Here is a 24,195-nt window from a genome sequence, read left to right as displayed (position 1 = left end):
TTCGAATTCTGTTTTGGAGAAAAAAGAACAATTGCATCAACTTATTGATACGGGATACAAAAGGCAAAGTGGATCCATTTTTTTTTTTTGTACTTTTTTGAACCTTTTTGTTTTTGAGTCCTGACCAATATGGGCTGAGAATGTACAAAACAAGTTTCAGGCATCATTTCACAATACGATTGTATTTTCGTTATGGCGTTGTTTCTATTCGCCCTGTAAATTGGCAAACCGGGAGTTTGCTGTGAAACAAAAGTAGAAGGTTACGGCGGTTCCCTAACTCACTGTAAAAACTTGAAATGCTTTACTACCGACCCAGTATAGCACACGAATAAGCTGGAAGTGGAACAAAATAGCTTCCATAGGCAAAGTTTTTTAGCACTCGGAAACGCTCTGAACATTAGCCTCCATTTTGTTTTTTTTTAACAAACTGACAGTAGTGCTAGTCTGACTCATAAATATGTTTGGAGGACTCGTTACTATTGAACTACCCAAGAAGATTTTATCACATGATATTTGAGTGTTATCAAAGATTTGTAATAAAAGTTTTCAAGCTCAGAAGTTTTATTTCTATTCGCCCCACTGTTACTATTCAGCCTGTAGAAGTAAGTAAATAGAGTAAGAAGAAAATTCTGAAAACTTTATGCACACTAGCACCACGTTATGGCAAAACTCCGGACTCAGCTATTAGACAACCAGAAACCCTTCTGAACAACTTTCTTGAAGACCACTGTTTTTTAAGTGGATGAATTAACGAAGTAAACTCTGGTAGGTAAACGCGTTGCAACCGAATTTCGATTCAAAATTTGCACTAACTAAACGCCCTTGATCTCCTGAACAAGTGAAGACCGCAACCCTCTAAATGGTGGGATTCTTGGATGAAATTAGGTTTAAAAGACTCAAAACTACATACACTCTCACGCCGCGTTGCGAGTGAACATAAGCTGATCTCCAGAACTAAAATATTACCTATTTTGGGTCCCGGTAGGACGAATAACGATAATTTTGAGATAACAGATCCTACCAATGGACATAAATCGAAGGCTTTAGAACAGATTTCTCGTTTATGGAAATAATTAATAATAAAATGATAATAATATAATAACAAAATTATGAAAATAATTAATAATAAAAGTTTATGAAAACAATTAAGTCAAAAATCGACCGCTAATATGACTTTTACATAGTGCGTTTCAGCAACCTCAAAAACTCATCAATTTATATCTCCAGTGTAGTCATATTTTCACTAATGTCACTGCTAGTTAGAGCAGATAATACATACGTGTAGCGAAATAATTTTAAACTCCATCACTAGATGTGAAATCAATATCCTTAATCAGTGGCAAAAAGCTCGCTAATCGCAAAATAGCTTACACTTCAAACTCAACTTTTCAAATTTTCCCCTCAAATACCCCAAGGCTTAGGCTGCAAATTAGAAATTTGTCCAAATAAACCCAACTGCTAGCAAACTAGTGGTCCGATTGAAATCTTGTCATTTTTAATGCCTCAATTTCTGTCGCTTTTTTGTTTTACACCAAAAAGCGTCGAAAGTGGTTCAGCGCCCGCATATCGAAGCGTGCAGTCGATTTGCCGGGCAAAAAAATGACAGCAGACGACGAACCTGAACTCACACGCCTTCCTAAAAGTCCACATTTTGAACTAAAAAACGGTTCTTACACGGGAAACAAAAAAAAGGCCGAAAATGTCGAGAGATGCGACGAAACGCAGAGCATGATAATAAATACAGCCTTTCATTATATTGGCTAAATTTTCATCAGTTAATCGCGGTCGATGTCGCATTTTTCTGCTCCTACCGCGTCGTCGTGTGTTTCAAAGCATCGCGACAAGAGCAACCTGTTCCGATCAATCGCTATTGCCACTGCAGGAGCCTCCCCCCTCGGGCCTCCGCCGGGCGTTCGTTTTACACAATTGGACCTCTTCAAGATACTCGCCGGTCTGCGCTCGCACAGAAAGTCTGCACTTCTAAGTTTTGATGTGAACGATCGCTGAAAGTGGGGTCCCTCGTGCTCTCGGATGCCCCGACTTGCTCCGGTGCGGACTTTTTGACGGTTTATTGATGTGTATATGTACCGAACCGCAGCGAGGCAACAAAGTAAATGAAACGTTTTCAAACTTTCGCACGACCGAACCAAGCTTACGCTTATATGTCACAAAACAGTTTTTTGATTAAATAATAATAATAACATTTAATGTTTTCATTTTATTTTTTCCTGTGCTCCACACTGTCGCTGGTGTGATCTGGCCGGAGTGGACTGTGCGTTGTTGCGAAGCTTTTGCCAATTTTTCATTTTATGTAGAGAACGCGCGAGTAGGTGTTCAGGAAATTAACATTCGACTTGATCGGATCGGCATGGTTGGTTCCAACTCCGGCAGTCCGATATGACGTAATTTCGCTGCTAACTATTGGAAGCGAATCCGTACGCAAATTTGTGTGTGTATGTCTTTTTTTTTAGTTTTTAGAATGTAATCTTGGAATAAATAGTTGTAAAACTAGATTTTCACTATACACTTAAAGTAACCTCCCTATATCAAACTTTCAACTTTTAAAGACATCACCACCTATTCTCTATAACGAATAATGATCCATCAACCCAAAGGGATATATATAAAATCATCACTTCGTTCGGACTATTAAACAATTATCGATCTCCGGCTTTTATGGGCACGGGGGAAATCACTTCCCAAACCCGTTGCCCATGTTCCCTTCGCCGACACGAGTCCCTTCCTTCCTAGCAAAGTGAGAAAATGACTCGAAGCGGCCAACATACGATACGATACGAAATATACGATGGTGTACCCTTTTTTTATCTTCACAGAGCAGAACAACGAAAATAAAAACCTAAAACTCGACTCTCATGCAACAAATTATTTTATCTCTATATATTTATTTCTTCAATGCGGTCTCTTTCGGACGCCCAGTTTATCCGCGTAAAAGTAGAAGAACGTCCATAAAAATTTAAGATTTCGAGCAGAAAAAAAAACTATTATAAACGAAGCCAAGGGGAAACAGCATCCAGTATTGTTCAGAGCGGGTCAAGTTAGGTACCATCGGCTGTCAGCAAGAGACGTGCTTAGCTGAAGCAACGAACCCCACTTTGCGGTTGCGGTGTAGCCTAGCTACAGGCCCAAGCTAGACCTCAACTGGTTTGTGCAAGTGTGTGGAAGCAGTGGACTGCCAATGAGCGGAAAGGTTGTTTCGCATCCCGTGTGATGATTTATCCGGAAAGCGTTGATGTTCTGAATGAATCATTGAAGGAGAAACAGATGAAAAGAAGACGGAAGAGGCGCTACCAGCATTTCTCATGCGGCTACACCAACTACTGTTCCTCTTAACGAAATACAGCACAGTGAAGAGTTCGAACAACAATAATAAAAAAGTCTTTTGGTGAAACCTGAGAACAGTTGAACCTCTCAATCGTCTCTCGGCCAGGGTCAGGCTCTCTTCCCTCATGTTGGAACTATCAAAACAAAAAATTAACCAGGGTAAAAGAAGTGAGAGCAATCGAAGAGAAACGATCAGGACTTGGTGGAAAAACAAAGAAACATAAAACATAGAAACAACTTTGTTTCGTATTGGTGAACTGTGTCTGAGTTCGCTCGTGACGCGTTGTGCCCGTTTACACAAAAGAAGCACTATACATACGCCCGAAGTGTGTGGCTGCGATATTTAGCTTGCTGAACTAAATCGGTGCTCCAACGAAACAGTGCCAATATGATGGTCTACTCGGAAGAACCGATCTGGTCTATTCCCCACATTCCGGCCCTCTACGACGACGGAGACTATGGTGGTAAGAGAAACGATTTTAATTGTTTTAGGATTTGGACCTGTGGAAAACTATGAAATTTACGTGGTACGAACGTTAGAAATCGTGAAAAGCCAAAATGTGAATGGAATTGAATCAACTAATCACATTTTGATATGTTAAAGCAACCGTGAAAGTTTTTTTCATTTTCAACTTACGAGAAAAAATCAAAATGTTATATAACATAAACTCATCTCAAATTACCAATGAAGGCAGAAATGACATTTTGTAAAAATGGATAGGTTGATTAGGGATTTCACATCTGTTTAATTACACAGTGCAACAAAAATTGACTTTTTTTCTGCCTTGGTTTCTATACATTTTTTTGTGTATTACGATGCAAAATCAATTTCCCCGAGTTTGAACATATTTCAACTTAAGGGGCATCAATGGCGCCATTTTGAATTTTGAAGAAATCGGAAATTTTCGATGTTTTTTCGACGCCATTTTGTTTTAAGACCAAAATTCTAAGAGTTTGTCAAGATATAAGCATCTTCTTACCCATCTTTATAAAAAACAGATCTTAAATCGGACGAAAACGGTGATTCTACGAAAAGGGTTTTGGCATGGTTTTAGTATATTTCAGAAAGCAAAATAATATCGAATTTTCCGAGCATTAATGGTAATTCGCTAATATCTGAAAGTGGTAGTCAAATTAAGTCTTATATTGAGTAAAAAAAGTCTCAGTAATCGATTGGTAGGTGTCTGATTCACTAAAAATGTCAGCAACATATCAGTTTTGCCCCAATTCCCCTACAATAATATACTAGGTTATTCTCGACGTAAGATTAACTTATTTGAAATTTGTTCAATGTAACATCAAGAGTATAAGCGATACTCAAAGATACAATTACAATTTGTCTTCACGCGATCCTCCCCCTTTTGCGGGGAGGGGATTGCATTTTTGGCCAGGACCGGTCAAAACATAAAATCTTGCATAATCGCATAATCATGAGACAGAATCATCGCGTCTTCGATAAAGTTAAATGTGCCCCCTCCCGCAAAAGGAGAAGATCATGTGAAGACAAATTGTTATTCTATCGTTGAGTATCGCTTACACTCTTGATATTACATTAAACAGATTTCAAATAAGTTAATCTAACGTCGAGATAAGCCTATTTTAGTATTGTAGTGGAATCGGGTAAAAATCGACATTTTGCTGACATTTTACGTAGATCAGACACCTTCCAATCGATTTCTGAGACTTTTTTACTCAATATAAGATATAATTTGACTACCACTTTTACAATTTACTCTCAAATGTTACTAGGGTGGGGAACATATTCTAAGCAGCTTTAGGAACCGCCTATGTATTGAGACGAAATACTCGAAATGCGTTGGGTGACATTCAAACAGAGGTATATTAATCTATTCTCTATCTTTTTCTCTGTCACAACTTGTTTTCAGATTGTAAAACTAAGTTAGCAACACTATTCCAATCACCCCGAACCTATTTTAAGCAGTTTCCATCTGTTTTGCAGGCGTTTCTTTTTTCAGCACCCGAATTGGCTCCTGAATGGCTGCAATATAGGTCGATTTGTTTCGAATGGTGATTGTTCTTTGTGATTAACGGTATTTCTTATATTCTTAAGACAGCTAGACAATCAAAGTTTTCGTTTCCATCATTGAAATTGTCGATATTGATTAAAATTCAGGAGTTTAAGGCCTGCTTTCTTCGATTGATTAAAATAGGCGCCACTGCTTAAGCCATTCCCTACCCTATTTATTCTAAAAAAATAAGAAGAGGAGCAGTTACTCTATTTGAAGAATTACGCATCAACTCGACCAGATGTTGTAAGCACCTTCTCAGTAACGGGTGACAACTGAAAATTTAGAATTTTTTTACTGCTGTCAAAAAAAGTGGATGAACTTAAAGAAAAACTGATTCATTTCTCATTAAGGTACCTACATTCATTATGAACGAAAAAAAATGAACTTTTGAGAAAGGTCTTTTACCGACCTTCCGACGAAGCTTTTTTATGATGCCGAAACAAGAGCGTTTTACGGCCTTCACGTCGACTTTTCGAATGCATCTCTTGATTCTACCAATCAACTGTTTGCACATTGTTGATCTCCAGTTTTTTTTTACCCCGAAGGAACATAAAATCCCAAGGAATCTTCTATTGGACGACACTGAAGTAGATTCGTTGGGTTGCGTATTTAGGGAGTCGCGTATTTTCGCGTATTTAGGGAGTCGCGTGGTTGTTCAAAAACGTATGTGTTTTTTGACGTGATTGGTTGATATTTTATCTGACCAGAACACATACTTTTCATCGGTATGGAGTTTTGAAAGAAATGGAATCATAACTTTGTTCAAACAATCGTTTTGGTATACATTTTGATTGAGAACCAAACTACTAGGCTTAAACCATGATTTAAACAAAAAGGAAAAGTCCTTTTCTGTCCACTACTCTGGTTGGTCTTCCACTTGGCCTTCTTGGCGGATTATGGCTTTGGTTTGCAGAAAAATATACACGGTCGAAAACGGAAGATTCTCGCTTCCAGAATAGTTTACCGTGAACAACATTTTCGTGTGGTTCATAGCGAACTGAGCAATGCGCTTGCGGAATGCTCCTTGTTTCGACGTCATTTGGAAAGAAACTAGGCATACATACACAAAACAAAAAATACTGTCGTGAAGAGGTGAGAGAAAGCTTTTATAAACATACTCTCATTTCTTTCTGAGCGTGTTTGTTGTGAAGTAAGAGAGCCTCAAAAAAGTCCAGATTTTCAGTTGTCCCCCGTTATTCAATGAAACTTGTGGACCTTACACACAAGATTTTAATGAAGAAAGATAGAGAAAAATTATCAAGAGATGACTTCTAGAGAATTGTCATAAGTTTTATTATAAATATATAAAAAAAATGAATTTCAGATCCTACAATAAGAAAAAAATCATATTCAAAATTCAAAATCGCTGTATATGATCGTTTGGAAGCCGTTTGAAAAAGTTTTTGTAAGTAAACCTATCCTGAACATTATACTAAAAGTTTAGGAGTAATGTCAAGTTTCACCAAAAAATAAATTTCAAGGGAAATTCATCTTTTTTTCGTGTAAATCTAAAATTAAAAAGTTCTTTCCTTATTAATAAACTTTAGTTCAAAATTACTTGGAAACGAATGCATTTAAAAAGTTGATTTTGATTTGAAATGGCCATTTGAATCATTTAAAATCATAAGAATAGGGTAAATAGGGTAATCGCTCCTATATTCAGCTCAGTACCTATATTCATCTCATCACGCCTTTTTGATCAACTTATCGTCAAATTTTACCATATTTTCAAAGTAAAACTTTCAACCACTTGACAATATCGAGAAGCAAAAAGATTTACTTACAAAATTTTAGAAATTTGACAGTAAATTGGACAAATGAGAGAAATAAGATGAATATAGGCGCACCTAGCTGTTGAGATGAATAATGGAGCGATCACCCTATTAAATATTTTTTTAAAAACCTAACCTTCAACTTATTTTTTATCTTCTGTAAGATATAATTAAGGGATCCAGTCTTCTCTAATTGATAACGCTCGGTTTTGCTTTTATTCAACTTGTAGTCATCTACAATTAAGATTTTGGGGCCGTTATGGTTGTTTGTGACAAATTATGAAACGTTATATAAACCTAACAGGATTTTTTGAAGGCAATTAATTTTCTAATATTAATTCAATACTTTTTTCAAGCTCTCAGCTAGCATTACAAAACAATTAATTATTAAAAATTTGCATTGAAAATCACTTAAAATTATTGTGCTTACACGGTATGTTCAGAGCGGCCGTCACACTTTTTTCCCGAGTCGGTAGTAAGGAATGACAAAGGTGTAGCCAAGGGGGCGACCTACTAATAACTCAACCAAATTTTTGGAAAAATCGTTACTGCATTAACAATAGGGTGCCAACAGAATGTATAAGAAAATTCGAATTTCGTTCAGTAGTAACGTTTGCATTAAAAAATTGAACTTTTTTCGGATGGTAATAGTAAAAAAGTATAACAGATAATTGAGTTTGATAAATTTTTCCATGCAACGTTCTTGCGAGCGGCCTTCATGCAACTAACCGAAAGATTCGCCATGGTGGTCGAAAACACAGGTGTAGGCATGTTTTTGAATTCTTTCTCCGTTTTCACGACATAATTGTTGGAGTAGATCTTACGCTTCAGATTTGCCCAGAAATCTCCGATGGAACGCAGCTGGAGGAGGTTGGGCGGGCTCGCCGACTTGGGTACCATATCGATATTCAGCCGCTTCATCTCTTCCAACGATCGCTTTTAGTAGTGGGCCATCGCCAGATCCGGCCAAAACACCAAAACAACTTTTGGTAGGCACTTTATACTATAAACTGTCCCGTTCACGACCAGTCCGAAGCGAAAGAAGGCGGCCACAGCAGCATCTTCTTGGGGAACTTAGTGTGTGAAATGAACTTAACCTCGGAGCTCACTTTCTTCGTTGGGGAAGTAAAATACGAAGTGCCCTGCCAGTCGTTGCCATTCAGGGAGAGAGACCTATCGTCCATCACCACCGCCATGTCGCGGTTCGCCAGGGTAATCGACTTGTTCATCATGTTCAGCCGCTGCCGCTGCGTCATTGCCTGTGGCTTCTAGATTAGTAGACGGGACTGCCGCTTCCGGATATGTATGTCTATGTTTGCCAGGTACTTTTTCACTTTTTGGCTGATTGCACCGACCCTTATCTGGCGTCTTTTTTCCGCACGATGTCCGTTTCTGACACAGCGGAGTAACTTTCTTTGAGCTCATACGCGTCTGAAGGCAGTTGCTTCATTGTTTTCGCTATCGCGGTTAGAGTTCAAGTCAATTTTTTTTCTGCTGCCTCATGGGTTACTATGATTGATGCTGCATGGGGTGTTTCGTCAGTGCGTGTAAACTCATGAAAAACTGGCATTTCTAATGCATTTTTTAAATGCAAACGTTAGAACTCAACAGTCTTTTCGAAAAAAGTTCCCATCCATCCATCCATCCAAAAGATAAGCTTATTCGGACTTCTGGTAAGGTTAAACTTACAGTCGTGAAAATCTCACATTTGAGCAATGAAAAATGCACAAGAGTAATTTTTAGAATCTCCCAGCTGGTCTCGAGGTACGATGCTGGCCTAACAAGCCAGTCGTCGTAGGTTCGAGTCTCGGCTCGGGAGAGACTGTTAGTGTCAGTAGGATCGTAGCGCTAGCCCCGCAATTGTCCTGTACACTCAACAGTTGGCTGCGAAGTCTGTGTATAATAAACGGAAGGTCGAGTTCCGATACGGAATGTAGCACCAAGGTTTTGCTTTGCTTTTTAATTTTTAGAGTTTTCAGAATCGAAATCTTGTTCGATAGCAAATCTCTTAGAAATGAATGAAACGTTGAGATCTGATGTTATCTAATCAAAAAATTGTTCGAAAAAAAAAATTAAATTTCCTGGACATGAAAATTTTTTCGTTGGGAGACTTGAGCTACACCAGAACACACAGGGGACTCTCCCACCTCGAATATTTTCTGAATTACAGAAAATCTAAGTTTTGGAAAAAAAATTTTTTTTTTCGATGTTTAATGAGTTTCCAAGATATTTGGGATCAAAAATCAGTTTTCAGTTTCCTGCGCATTTTTTTTTCATCGATCAATAAATTGAAAAAATGCCCGCTTTGAGGTCTGATTGAGCTGAAATTTAGCATGGGAAATTTTTACGAGAAAACAAAATTTCAGAACCCTATCGAAAATGCAATTCGAAAAGTTGATTTTCATTGGAACCCTAATCAATAATAAAAAAATAAATAAAATGAAATAAAATTTATTCAGGTTGGCACAAAATATAAGAAATCTCAGACTAAAAAATTGACAACTAACGGTAACTCTATTATTTTGACGTACAACTACGTCTCTCAGGAAGTTCGGCTACATACTCGGCTACATAGGGATGTAAAACGAAAATCTAAAACCAGAAAAAGTGAAAAATATATCCAATTTCAAATGCTAAATCGGTTAGTTTTCGATGGATTTCCTTCGTTTTCGCAGAAGAGCAAGATCGCGCCAAATGACCTATGGTCGAATATCGACCATTTTTGATTTGAATGAAACTTTGCACACGTATTTGGCTTAGCAAACTGAGCATTTTTCACAGGTGGAGAGTTTTTTTACACCCATGAGTTACATTCTAAAAGGGCGTATGCCTTATGGCATAGGTTTTATTCGAAGCATTGTAGCCCAGAAACCGTTGGTTGTTTAGAGAAACTATCTGAGAGTGAGTTGTAGGGAATTAAAAATTCACCATAAAAAAATATACACTGTATAAAAAAAAATTGTTTGACCGAAAAAGATTGAAAATAAACATTAAATTTCAATTTTAAAAAAAACGAGTTGAATTTTTTTTTATTTTTTTTTAAAGAAACTTGACGTTAATACGCAACTTTTAAAAAAAAGTCCAGGATGGAGAAATGAAAAATAATTTTTTTATGGTAGATTAATTTTTTTATAAAAATTCTAATTCAAACATTTTTCAAAACATTTGTATCCTGATGATTTTAAAAGATGCAAAGAGTCACTTTGAATCAAAAAGCTCTTGGTAGTAAACATTCTAAAGGCATTGGTTTTCGAGTTATTTCTAATTTAAGCTCGAAAAATTATAATTATTTAGGAAAATACACGTTTTTCTTAATTTGTCCATGGTTCTCCAGCAAAACCCATACGTTCATTGGAATGCTTGATCAAAAATATACAATTCATTTTCTGACAACAAAACGATTGGACGAACGGTTCTCAAGAAAAGAGTTAAATGTTCTAAGTGATATAAATATATATAAGAATCAAATATTTATTTTCGAGTTTTATTATCTTAGGAACATATTTTTTTATGACATAGATACTTTACAGAACTAGTTTCACCGTATATTTTATATACATCATAAGTAAATGATTCGTCATCTTTTGAAAACAGCTTCGTTTGTATCTTATTTTCTGAAATCGGAACAAAAGAGTATTACTTTTGTGTGCAGCTATTATTATAGATTTTTTGAAAATATTGCTCCATTCTGTTACCACTTGTTCATATTCTTCATATGATACCCAACTGAATGACATTTTTGATGAATTTTTATTACAATCATACAATTCTTTTGCGCTTGTAATGGGATGTTCATGTTCTTTAGCTAAACTTGGATTTCCTGCCATTCGTTTTAATATGCCACCAATTGCATCGCATGGGCCTTTAACATGAGAAGTCGCAAAAAAATGCTACTCTGCATCGACGTTATATTTTGTTTTGAACTTGCAAAGACTAGCAAAGTTTTTTCTATTTTTATATTGTGAGGCAGCTTCATCGGACATATATATCGCTTTTTTCAACTGTATTGTTGTTTTCAAAAAACTCATTAATTTTGCAATGAACACCTGAACCGCAACAGTCTCATGATGGAGAACTTCCGATATTATGATGAAGCTGATATTCTTAAGTGTTCCAGATTTTGAATAGTAAACAACGAAGGGATGAATGGTGGCTTGACTATCATTCAAATAACTACACGAATCACAAGTTTATAAAGACCTATCAAAATGAGCTTGACTGTTCAATATTTTTAATTTTGCAATAACGTTTTCGTTTAATTTGCGTAAGCTTGATGAGCACCGATGATCAGGAAAGGGTTTACAGCATTTGGGCTTGGTGTATTCCATTTTCACTTTATTCATCTTCACAAAATGCAAACTGTTACTAACACATCTGGAGTAGTGCAATCGTATTTATATACGAAAACAGATATTATAGGTAACCCAGTAGTTATTGGTTGCGTACTTTACAAACAGTTATTATTAGTAAACAAGTAGGTAGTGTTGCACGACAAACATATTTTTTTATAAAACATTCGGCAAGGGGGAACGTGTAGGTAGGCTAAGGTTTAGCGCTTGAGTTATTTATCCAATCGTTTTGTTGTCAAAGAATGAATTGTATATTTTTGATCAAGCATTCCAATGAATGTATGGTTTTTGCTGGAGAACTAAGGACAAATCAAGAAAAACGTGTATTTTCCGAAACATTAATAATTTTTCGAGCTTAAATTAAAAATAACCCGAAAACCAATGCCTATAGAATGTTTACTACCAAGAGCTTTTTGATTCAAAATGACTCTCTGCATCTTTTAAAATCATAAGAATACAAATATTTTGAAAAATGTTTAAAATAGAATTTTTATTAAAAAAAATATTCTACCATAAAAAAATTATTTTTCACTTCTCCATCCTGGACTTTTTTTTAAAAGTTGCGTATTAACGTCATGTTTCTTTATAAGAAAAATAAAAAAAAAAATTCAACTCTTTTTTTTAATTGAAATTTAATGTTTATTATTTTTTTTTTGGTCAAAAAAAGTTTTTATTGTACAGTGTATATTTTTTTTATGGTGCATTTTTAATTCCCTACAACTCATACTCAGACAGTTTTTCTATACAACCAACGGTTTCTGGGCTACAATGCTTCTAATAAAACCTATGCCAAAACGCATACGCCCTTTTAGAATGTAACTCATGGTCGTAAAAAATCTCTCCATCTGTGAAAAATGCTCAGTTTGCTAAGCCAAATACGCGTGCAAAGTTTTATTCAAATCAAAAATGGTCGATATTCAACCATAGGTCATTTGGCGCGATCTTGCTCCTCCAGAATGACTGCTGTTGTCGCTGTCTAGAACTATTATGAGCGGCTTCGGCTGAAACAGGCTCTTATATAGGCCAAATAGCATATTTTAAGTTGCAAGGTAGTTGATTCTGTCGACCGTGCTTAAGAAGCAATCATATAACGACCAATCATAGGTCGAATTTTTCGTTTTGACAAGGCTTGACTACTTTCAGTAATACAATAGTTTGAATGATAATATTACAATTATCTTCATTTGGGAAGAATCTTAGAAGATTTCCCAATCTATTGTTGCAAGAATGAAGGAAATCCATCGAACACTAACCGATTTATTAGCATTTGAAATTGGACATATTTTTCACTTTTTTTCGTTTTTAGATTTTTATTTCACATCCCTATGTAGCCGAACTTCCTGAGAGAAGTATTCTACTTCAAGATTCGACCTCTGATAAGTCGTTTTATGATTCCTTCTCAAGAACGGTCGACAGAATCATAGACCTAGTAATTTGAAATGTGCCATTTGGCCACTGTAAGAGCCTGTTTCAGCAGAAACTGCTCAGATTAGTTCTAGACAGCGACATCAGCAGTCCTCACTTGGCAAAGCAACAGCAGTGCAGCGGATACCAATGGCAGCGGATAGCGGCCACCGCTGTGGCAACGGATAGGGGTAGCAGTTGTAGCGTGTATCAGCATCAATAGTAGGAGCGGAGCACTTCCTTAAATGAAATGCTGTGTCTGTGCGATAGCGGACACTGGTTAATGCATCCTATGAAAAGTTGCCTCATTTTGACAACACACCAAAATACATGAGACGTCTAGTTTTGAATGTTAAAACAGTTTTTCACTGTGTTATCTATCACAAGGAATATCTTATTCGCACTGTCAGTGATAACGCAAAGAAGTGATCGGCATTTTATCCGATATTGAGTTGAACAGCAAATTGTCGTTTTCAGGATGAAATAAATACCTAATTGAAAAGTTAATATTTTCTTTTTAATTATTTACACCTTCTAATATGGAACAGTTCTAAATTTGACTTCATCTCTGTGTCTCAGAACATACTGAATTATCTTTTCCTTCAGTAATAAGCACAACACCCGAACAGCTTTTATTATCTGCATAAAAATTAAGTTATCGTATAATCAAACCTTAAAAATTGTCAAGCCTAATATGACAAGCAACTATATTATTGAAAATAGTCAATCCTTGCTGGAACACAAATATCAAATGATCTAATTGGTCGTTATATGATTGCTTCCCCAAGCACAGTCGATTGAATTATAGATATAGTAATTTGAAATATACTGTTTGGCCTAGATAAGAGCCTGTTTCAGCCGAAACCGTTCTAGACAACGACAACATCAGTCCTTACTTAACAGCAGCGGCACTTCCTCTAGTAAAAGCTGCCTTTGTGCAGTAGCGAGCAGCATTAGTAGTAGGTACATTAGCCGGCACTTCCTCTAATGAAAAGTTGCCGTATTTTGACAACACACAAACGTTTTGGAATGCTGGCTTTTAAAGTATATGGGCCGTCAAATTTCCAGTGTGAGAACAGCTTTCAACTGTGATATCAAAAAATGTCTTAATCTCCTCTGTAGCACACAGATGCGATCAACATTATATACGATATGAAATTGAACAACGATCATACAAACAACACATGTTGTATGAACAACAACAGTCGTTATAAGGACAAAAACAAATTATTGAAGATTTAATATTTTCTCGTTTTGCACTGGAATTAAAAGTAAAACGTTATTTTAATCTGCATGCACTTCGACTGTTGAAACTTGTTTGCGTTGTATAGTATTTGTTTCATTCCTCTTCAGTGATATATGTGCAAACTAAAATTCGGTAGCACTTCCACTCCTCTTTCGCAAAATTTTAAACATATTCTATACAAGTAATGCAACAGTCAATCTTATGTATTTTTACGCCAACTTTGCGGTCGTGGCTTTGAATACAACCCTTGTGATTTTTTCTCTTAGAGAGTTGAATTATGTTTATTGTTTATTAAAAATTACGCTAGTAAAAACTTTCATCAAGCCTGACTGAAAATCATAAATCTAAATACTGCTTCTAAAAAGATATTCATCACGTACATCATAAGCATATTGTAACTAATCGCTTGATATGCTTTCCATTTATTTTCAGTAAATGTCGTTGAAGCGCTGCAAGAATTCTGGCAAATGAAAGCGGCACGGGGAGCGGAGCTTAAAAATGGCGCACTAGTGATATACGAGTCAATCCCGTCAACGAGTCAACCCTACGTCTGCTATGTAACGCTACCGGGCGGAAGCTGTTTCGGAAGTTTTCAAGTACTGAATCTATTTCAGATGGAATCGAACTATGTCTAATTGATTGTTTTGTTCTGATTTTTAGAATTGTCCAACAAAAGCAGAGGCTCGACGGAGTTCCGCGAAGATTGCCCTGATGAATTCGGTTTTCAATGAGCATCCGTCCCGCAGAATTAGTGATGATTTCATTGAAAAGGCAGTCCAAGAAGCACGAGCATCATTCAAGGGAGAGAATCCCGAAGAAGATGGACCGGATACAGGAATAGGAGCCTTCAGGTAGCATTTTTAAGTTACATAAGCGTTGAAATATCAACATACAAGCAAGAACCTTTCTCTCCCAGATTCATGTTGGAAACCAACAAAGGTCGAACAATGCTCGAGTTCCAGGAGTTGATGACCGTTTTCCAGCTGCTCCATTGGAACGGATCTCTGAAAGCTATGCGCGAGAGGCAATGCTCCCGGCAGGAGGTTGTCGCGCATTACTCCAACCGTTCACTGGACGACGAAATGCGACAGCAAATGGCTCTGGACTGGATAGAACGAGAACACGAAAATCCCGGATTACTGAGTAGGGAACTGGCGATTGCCGAACGAGAACTAGAGACTGCCCGGTTGGCTGGAAGAGAGCTACGGTTCCCGAAGGAGAAGAAGGACATCCTCCAAATGGCGCACAACCAATTGAATGGTGGCAGCAATATCAATAGTTGAACTACAGCTTCCGTAATCGCATAACGTTAGGTGGGGTGAAATTCTTGATTGATGACGAATTAATGCTTGACATTGGTTTCGAATTTCTATTTGAAACAATGCCGTATAAAAATTCCTTATTATTTAATGGATTTGTTTTTATGCATTAATGATTACGTTTTTTGTTTGATATATAGTTTTATGATAGAAACAAACGAATCAAGCAGCAAGGATTTATTTGCATGTAGCTTTTAATCCATGACAAACAACCAGAACATAAGCTCAAGTAAATGTGATTTATTGCATACTCTCATTCAATTTAACAGTAACATTCCATAGCCGGTATCCGTGGACAGTGATTATAATTGGTGGTGGGGTTTATTTGTTCACTAGTTGACTATTTCTTTGCGTTATCTTCCTCAGAACCTATTCCTGTTACTTTTAGTTTTACTATACAATTATGGTAATATCGAAACACAATCTACACGATATCCCCATCTATATAATTAATCAAGTGGTAGCATAGTTTAGTACGTAACACACAAAACCAACGCAAACAATTTGTAAATACAACTAACAGCTTTACTTACGTCCACCCGGTGATCGAGCCGTAATTGTTCATGTCTGCCTTGACTCAACTATCAATATTGACAAAACAGAAACTGTATCCTTTCAAAACAATATGATGAAAGCCAATTATGCAGCCAAGCTGCTTTAAAATCGAAACAAACGTGTCGAGAGAAAAACAAAAAACATTGCTGCAAACGATTTTTGAACTGTGGAAAATCTAATATTTAATCAAACAAAAATAAATTGTGATCTAATTGAGTTGAAAAAGTTAGTTAGAAAAATTAGTGATTTTGAAGAATCGAAAATTTTAACTTATATTTACAAAGCACACAGCAGTATATTTACACCTAAAATTTAATATTTTAGACCAATGTTTTTATTTGTAATTACAAAAAAGAAACCCTTTCGGCCAAATTTATTATTTAAATTTAGACGAAAATTGTGATGTATGCGTAAACTAAATTTTAACATATTGTAACGGAACTGGATAACTGACCAACAGTGATTGAGTGATTTTTACGGATAATAATAAAGATAGAAACTTTGTTCGAGAGACAATCAGAGTATGTTCAGGCCACCGTTGCGTGTAGCGTCGATTGTATTCCACACAACACTCTGGAACTGTCACCAGTTTTTATTGAGAATGTAAAATACAGTTTTAGTAAAGAAGCATGAATAAATAGTTTCGTTTTAGACGGTGTTAACCTTAGCTTACATATCCGACAACGCTCCGCATCAAGGAAACATTCAAAGGATTAAATTGACTTATGTTTGAAAATTTGGCGTGAAGCAATGAGCAAAATTTATATTTTGTACTGTACCCCAGCAAAACCGAAAATAAGATTCAAAATAGAAAATAATCAGATTTTAGAACATTTGTAGTAAGTTTTTACGCGAAGTAAAAATTGGCCTGACATTGCTATGCAGTCTTCGATTTCTCTGAAATCAATCACTGTTCCAAGTGGGGTTATTACATTTCGTAACAAAATATAAATACTTGAACTGCGATAACCCCAATCAAATTAATTCCAGACGTAGCAATGAGATCGGTAAAGTATTTTCTATAAAACTTTTGAATAACATGAAAGAACGGTAAAAACAGGATAATTATATTTTTATGTTATATATGCAACATATCCAATGCAACATTTTGCTCGCCTCGTCTTCTGTGGTAGGGGCCATAAGCCGAGACGTCACGCGAATTAAAACTCGTCCTACATCCTACCCCCGAAACCTTGGAGATGATGCTGTTTAGCCACATTCCCAATTCTCCCTTATCCCACGAGGTGTGCCAGTTGACAAGTGTACTCTGATGTGAAAATTTTAAAAATTGATTGTCAGCATTTGGTCTATAGTAAATATCACCGTTTGTTGAACCCACCTTAGCCAAAAGCATGGGCGCAACTACGGGGGGGCTAGGGGGGGCTTCAGCCCCCCCTAGAAAGTGTTTAGCCCCCCCTAGAATTTCCCAGAGAATGATTGTATTCAATATATCTACATTCCATATTACTTATCAGAGCATCAAAATCAGCACAAATTGAGATGTCGTCATTCATTGGCTAAGAACTAGCTCTGCACCCAGAATCGATTCTCAACCCTTGCTCTCTTACTCACCTTACCAGTCAGACGAGAGCTGTAATAACTCGTGATGTATCAAGAAGTCGCCATTTTACTTGGTTTTGGGCTGTGTTTCACCCGTTCCCCAGACGTCTCATCACTCGCAATTCTCTTTCGATCTGGTCGAGCCATCATGCACGCTGCGCCCTTTAATTTCTTGTGCCGGTAGGGTTGCTGAAGAGAAGTGATTTCACAGGGTTGTCGTCCGGCATTCTTACGATGTGACCGGCCCACCGCAACCTGTTGTCTTTCGCCAGGTGTGCAATGGGGTTCTCTCCAAGCAGCGCTTGTAGCTCATGGTTCATGCGCTGTCGCCATTATCCGTCGTCCGCTTGTGCTCCACCGTAGATAGTCACCTTCTGTTCGCCGATAGGCACCTTCTGTTCGAAAACACCAAAAGGACTTCCGTAGAGGACTACCTGTTATATCAGGGTTTTGTAGTTTTTTGTATCGAAGTGGTCATGTCCGATCATCACCGTTCTTAATGTCTGAGAAGAACGGGCCGTCGTTGAGAACGTGGTCAATTTGTTTTGCTGCACGTTGGTCGAGGAAAGAAAGGACTTTGGACTGCTAATCCGCGGGAAGCTGCGAAGTTGGTGCATAGCAGGCTGTGCGGGCCGATAACCGGCTTATATAAGTCTTTCCTTCCGTTCATGTCCCCAACGACGATCTTGATGTCTCTACGCGAGCAGCTATCGTGCTTTGCGGCCACAAATCCACCGTACCTTCTCTCCTTTCCGTCAAAGCTCCTGGAGCGCAACTATCCGGGATCCGGGTCGTTAAGCGATCTACTGTTACATGTACTGAGCTTCTAATCGTCGTCCTTAAGCAGGTATTAGACGACGCAAATATTTGCTATTTTTGGTACGATTTTTATTTGCACAAAATAAATTCTGTATTAAAAAATAGCAAATATTTGCTTCGTCTGCGTCTTCGTCTGCCTGCGACGAAATAATCGTCGGCTGGGTTTTGAATTCTTGATTCTCCGTAGTATGTTGATTTTAGTATGCTGCCTTACTAGGGATGCGATGCCTAGTCTCGCGACGGAGCTGCCGCCATAGATGTGCCGTATTTCATAGTTCAACCGTCCGGTCCGGATCAGTCGCTGTTTGAGCCGCCCCTAGCCTGTGGGGTAGACGCGCAGACAAGCTGCTCTCTAAGGAGAACAACTACCCCTTCCTGTCAGCATACGACCAAGTTCCCACCGGTTCACCGGTTTTTCCTTGGTTGCTCGTATCCCAGTCGGTACCACGTGGAGGTAGGAATAGGGCATTATGCCTTGAACCACACTGGGCTCTATTTTAATCTAACTAGTACGGGTGAACTGTTAAAAAACACTGCCCAGCCGTTTACCAAATCTGGCTCTCCTCAATAACGAATCAGTGTTGCTGAAAGAGCTTGGCGTTGACGGTGTGTTCAAGATATTCAGTACATCTTCGGAGATTCTATCCCTAAGTGATTTGTTTCTGCTTTTACGATACTATCTTAAGCGTTATTAAATAAGCATATATAAACTCTTTTTTCTCTTTTTTAAAATGACATACATGAAAACTAGCCCCCCCTAGAAATTTTTCTTAGTTGCCCGGAATGGAACAATAAGGAGGGACCCACACTGAGGTAATCTGAGAAGATTTTTCGGATTAAGCACTCAAATGTCCCCGTATTTTCCCTAGGAAATACGGAAATCCTCAATAGAGACTGTCCGTAACGAAACAATAATGGTCCGTGGGCGTTTTTCCGATAGTCTCTAAAGTATACTCAATTGCAGAAGCAGGATTATTGTGCTTGAAGACGACGGTTAAATTATTTTCAAAGATACCGAAGCCAGTGGACCTAATATTATCGAGAAGTGATCCGTCAGTATAAAACGCATTGTCGCAGTTGATATTTCTATATTTTTTGGAAAATATTTTAGGGATCTGCTGTACGCGTAAATGATCCGGGATTTAACAAGTTTCTTTTATCATGGATGTATCGAAAACACAATAGAATTAGAAGTACCGTCATCCGGGGTGAGATTGTGCCAAAAAATGATGCTTTTTTGTTCTCAAGCTTGTAACGCACACATTCAAGCAAAGAATTCGATCCAAAATACACCAATGCATTCTAGAATGTTTTGTTAACAACTACAACAAATATGGTTGAGTTACAACAAACTATAATTTTGCTAAAAATACATGAGCTTTGGCTCAATCTCACCCCTTCTATGGGGTGAGATTGTGCCAAAAACAAAAAGTTGAATTTAATAACAGTAAGTATAGGGACGACCATGAACAACGTGGACTATTAAGGGGCTTTAGGGGGTTGATCAGAAACTATGTTTCATATGAATTATAGAAAAATGTATGGCTAGATCAAATTGATGCATAGAGTAATTAGTTATGAGATCGTGGCTTCGAGACAGTCTCTGAACACATAGTGGCGTCTCCAGGTAGCCTAAAAAGGGAAAACGTTAGGACATGAAGTTTGAGAAGACTTTTGGTTTCAATTATTATGTGTCATTGACAACTGTAGGTATATTCCATTGGAGATCTCAAAACCTCTGGAAACGTACCCACAACCCACCTTTTTCTCTTTAAAAGTCATCAGTTTATATAGAATTGGTGGAGCGGGGGCCTAGTGTGGTTGGTAACGTCTCCGTCAACCACGCTCGACGCCTGGGTTCGAATCCCACCGCCGACATAGGTGTCGATGGTTGTGAGGTGGCGTGATCCACTCACAACCAACCCAACTGGTCTAGATTCAATCCTAGCCGACACCGGGAGATTTTCTGAGGCGAAAAATCTCTGGGATCACGCCTTCCATCGCATGAGGAAGTAAAGCCGTTGGCGCCGGTCCGTTAATAAACGGGTCGTGAGTTAGGATCCTGGGTGTGGAGTCGCCTCCCTGGGCGTCGGTGATTGGCCACAACAGTGGCGGAACTAAACCGACGGAAAATAAACGAGAATAAAAAAAAAAATATAGAATTGGTGTACAAAATTTTGTTACGTTCCATAAGTAATATCAATCATTGAAAATTTCCATCTGAAAATTGAGAACAGTAAGCATCTCAAGCTTTTGGTCATTATTTCAAAGAATACCACAGCTAGACAACATACCTTATGCAGTGGAAAAAAAACATTTCCTATGTAAACAATGCAAGTGTTTTGGTGTATACTGAAATAATTTTGTCGTGAATGTGAATTCCGCACAGTGTGCCGTTAAATACAGCTTGGCACAATCTCACCCCAAAAGGGCTCGAAAAGTGTACAGTTTGGAGAAACATTATTTTCTGAGCCGGAACAGGTTCAATGCATAATATTTCCTCAACACATTGGAGACGACATCCTAACGTACCAACTGAGCAGTAAGTTGATGTGATTTCTTGATCGGGTTGGTTTTCCTGGGACAATTTTGAATAACGTTATTTGCGCATGTTTTTCACCCTGTACTTTGAAACATTCTTTAAGCGAAACAGTTCACTGATATTATCTATATTCCATTTTAAGTTGTGAATAAATATGTCATGTTTCATAAAGTATTGAATTTGAGGTATTAGGTTTTGGAAATCTCAAGTAATTTAACATACAAACATTTCCCGTTTTGGCTCAATCTCACCCCCGTGGCTTAATCTCACCCCGGCAGACGGTATCTAACAAGTTGCAACGATTGTAGATGTATGAGGAAGGATTTATACCTTGGGACATGTGATTGAAATACACAGTCATAAAACGGGCTTGAGAATGAAGTTCACCAAGCCTATCGTAACTTGCAATTACCAAGGGGTTTAAACCTCACATTTCATCGGTCTTTCAATGGGAGAACGGTCGCCGAAACTTCCAAACTCATCGTATGGGTCGAATTCATGCAACCTAAGGCAATGCGTAAACAACGATATTGCAATCGTTCCAACTTTAATTAATGGGTGTTCGCAGCGACGCGGAAGTTGGATTGCTGCAACTACCGCGCAATAACGTTGCTGAGCGCCGCCTACAAGGTACTCTCTCAAATTCTGTGCCGTCAACTATCACCGTTTGTAAGGGAATTCGTGGGGCACTACCAAGCGAGATTTTATGGGTGCCTGCGCCACCACGGACCAAATATTCGCGGTACAGCAGGTCCTACAGAGGTGCCGTGAGTATAACGTGCCCAAACATCGTTTGTTCATCAATTTTAAATCGGCATACGACACAATCGATCGAGATCAGCTATGGCAGATTATACACGATTACGGTTTTACGGATAAACTGACACGGTTGGTCAAGTCGACGGTGGATCGGGCGATGTGCGTAGTTCGAGTTTCGGGGACACTCTCAAGTCCCTTCGAATCTCGTAGAGAGTTACGGCACCGTGATGGATTATCGTGCATGCTATTCAACATCGCTTTGGAAGGGAGGTATCGACACGAGTGGCACGATATTTAGAAGGTCTGTTCAGCTCTTTGGCTTCGCCGATGACATTGATATTGTAGCACGAACGCCTGAGATGACGGTAACGTTCATCAGACTGAAGGCTGAAGCTGGACGAATGGCCATGAATGCATCGAAAACTAAGTTCATAAGAGGAAGAGGTTCAAGAGAAAACAGTATAAACTTGCCGCCAAGAATTCATGTTAGCGGTGATGAAATCGAGGTGGTAGACGAGTTCGTGTACCTGGGCTCACTGGTGACTGCTGATAACGACACCAGCAGAGAAGTTCGTCGACGCCTCATGGCAGGAAAATGTGCCTACTTTGGACTCCGGAGGACGCTCCGCTCGGATGAAATCCGCCGCAGCACGAAGTTAACCATCTATAAAACACTGCGTACCAGTGGAGTACAGATGGAAGATGGATCATGGCACTCATCGTTCTAAGGGCGAAAATCGGGAGACTACGGTGGGCTGGGCATGTCCTTAGGATGTCGGACGACAACCCGGTGAAAATGGTTCTTGATAACGAGGCGACGGGTCGTGCAGCGAGCAAGGTGGCTCGATCAAGTGGAAGACAACCTACGGGGCCTCCGCAGACGGCGTGGCTGGCGAGCTACAGCCATGGACCGGTTTGAATAGAGACGACTTCTTCGAATAGCAAAGGGACACTTCGGCCTGGAGCTGGCTGGTAAGGTAAGGTAAGCGACCAATAATATCGTTGTTTGGTAAAACCAGGGTGGTCTCCCCACTATGAACCAGTTACTGTCCGGAGAAAATTCACTCATTTTTGACATTTTTTTTTATCAAATACCTAATATGACAACCTCAGGTGTCTTTCGAGTCGAATCAGACCTCAAGATATTTATATAAGGTGCCAAAACCTGACAGTTTGTTTCGCTGGCTCGCGCGCGCTTTCTTGAAAAAATAGTATTTCAGTCTTCTAATCTCCACAAATAATTCGATACCTAGCTGTGAAGCCCAAGCAGACAAATTTTCCAACGTAACCTGCAGCGGCTCTTGCAGATTTTCAGTTCTGGCTCGTGTGATAGAAATCACACAGTCGTATGCAAGTTGTCTTATCGTGTATGAAGTCGCCAGACATTTATATAAAAGTGTAGAAAACGTGCTTAAACATGAGCCCTGGGATAGACCCATATCAGTAATTCGAAATGTTATCGAATCACCATGCGAGAAATTCATGTGCTTTTCTGCCAACAAATTGTTTAACATTAGAGAAAGTTTTCCCGAAAGAATGTTAATAGAGACAGAATCAAAACCCCCTTAATGTTCAAGAACACAGACGTCACTTGTTCTTTGCTGGTATACGCCACTTGATTTTCCGTTGAAAGCAACCAAAACGAGTAACTGACAGTAGACCATTTATTTCGATCCATTGGTGCAAACGACGGAGTATCATTTTCTCCATCAATTTCCGGATACAGGAAAACATTGCAATCGGCCTATACGAGTTGTGATCGAAAGCTGGTTGTTCCGGCTTTTGGGTGGAACTTACTTTCACTTGCCCCCAACCCTACGGTACAATATTTTGCTCCAGGAACTCATTGAACAAGTTCATTAAGCGCCACTTGTCGAAGCCGGGTAGATTCTTCAACAAGTTGAATTTATTCCTATCGAAACCAGGTGCATTATTGTTGCAAGACTGGAGGTGCAGGAGAGCGATTGAAAGTTCTGCCATTGTAAAAGGTGATACTGTCGCGTCGTGACCCGAAGTCGCATCGCGAACAATGTTTCGCGCAGGAGCAGAGTCCGAGCATACCTTCCTGACAAAATCCAATAACCACCGACTTGACGTTGCTTTCGTTGGCTACATTACGATTTCACAGTCTTTTAGCTGTGCTCCAAAGAGTGCTTACCGATGGCTATCTCAAAATTTCGTTTACGAACCACCGTTATTAACCGCGTTTCTTTGCTCAAACCAAGCTCAAGCTTCGTGGGTGGCCGTATGACCCAACTGCTTGCACTTGTGGCAGTTTCTTACCCGCGGTACAAACAAACGCACGGTGAGATGAACCTTGTCCATGAGCACATAGCTCAGCAGAGCATTCCTGACGAAAGACACACAAAAAGAGTATGATTGAGCGTATCTATCCTTGTCGAGCGATACTGAGTGCAATTGCTTGCAATCCAGTATCTTTACCGGCTGAAGTCTGAATCCTTGAAACGGCCGGTCTTAGCCTTCAGCAGATCCTCGAC

At 38.7% G+C, this 24,195-nt stretch overlaps 1 protein-coding gene across 6 annotated transcripts in view; it reads left to right on the top strand.

The window, feature by feature from the left end:
• The window catches only part of LOC129727520 (protein limb expression 1 homolog), a 129,579-nt gene extending 112,911 nt beyond the window's left edge, over positions 1-16,668 (top strand). For 4 of the 6 annotated variants that reach the window (XM_055685428.1, XM_055685429.1, XM_055685425.1 and 1 more), the window contains exons 2-5: positions 2,938-3,806; positions 14,576-14,739; positions 14,804-14,994; positions 15,060-16,668. In XM_055685428.1, coding sequence (XP_055541403.1) covers positions 3,731-3,806; positions 14,576-14,739; positions 14,804-14,994; positions 15,060-15,426 — 798 coding nt within the window. In that variant the 5' untranslated portion in view covers positions 2,938-3,730 and the 3' untranslated portion in view covers positions 15,427-16,668. Of the gene's footprint in view, positions 1-2,229; positions 3,807-14,575; positions 14,740-14,803; positions 14,995-15,059 lie in introns of those variants that run through there. The other 2 variants (XM_055685427.1, XM_055685424.1) reach the window with 2 other exon arrangements.
• The last annotated feature ends 7,527 nt before the right edge of the window (positions 16,669-24,195 follow it).

Source organism: Wyeomyia smithii, chromosome 3, assembly GCF_029784165.1.
Source record: "Wyeomyia smithii strain HCP4-BCI-WySm-NY-G18 chromosome 3, ASM2978416v1, whole genome shotgun sequence".
Taxonomy (NCBI): Eukaryota; Metazoa; Arthropoda; class Insecta; order Diptera; family Culicidae; genus Wyeomyia; species Wyeomyia smithii.
This window is presented reverse-complemented; position numbering and strand designations above follow the sequence as displayed.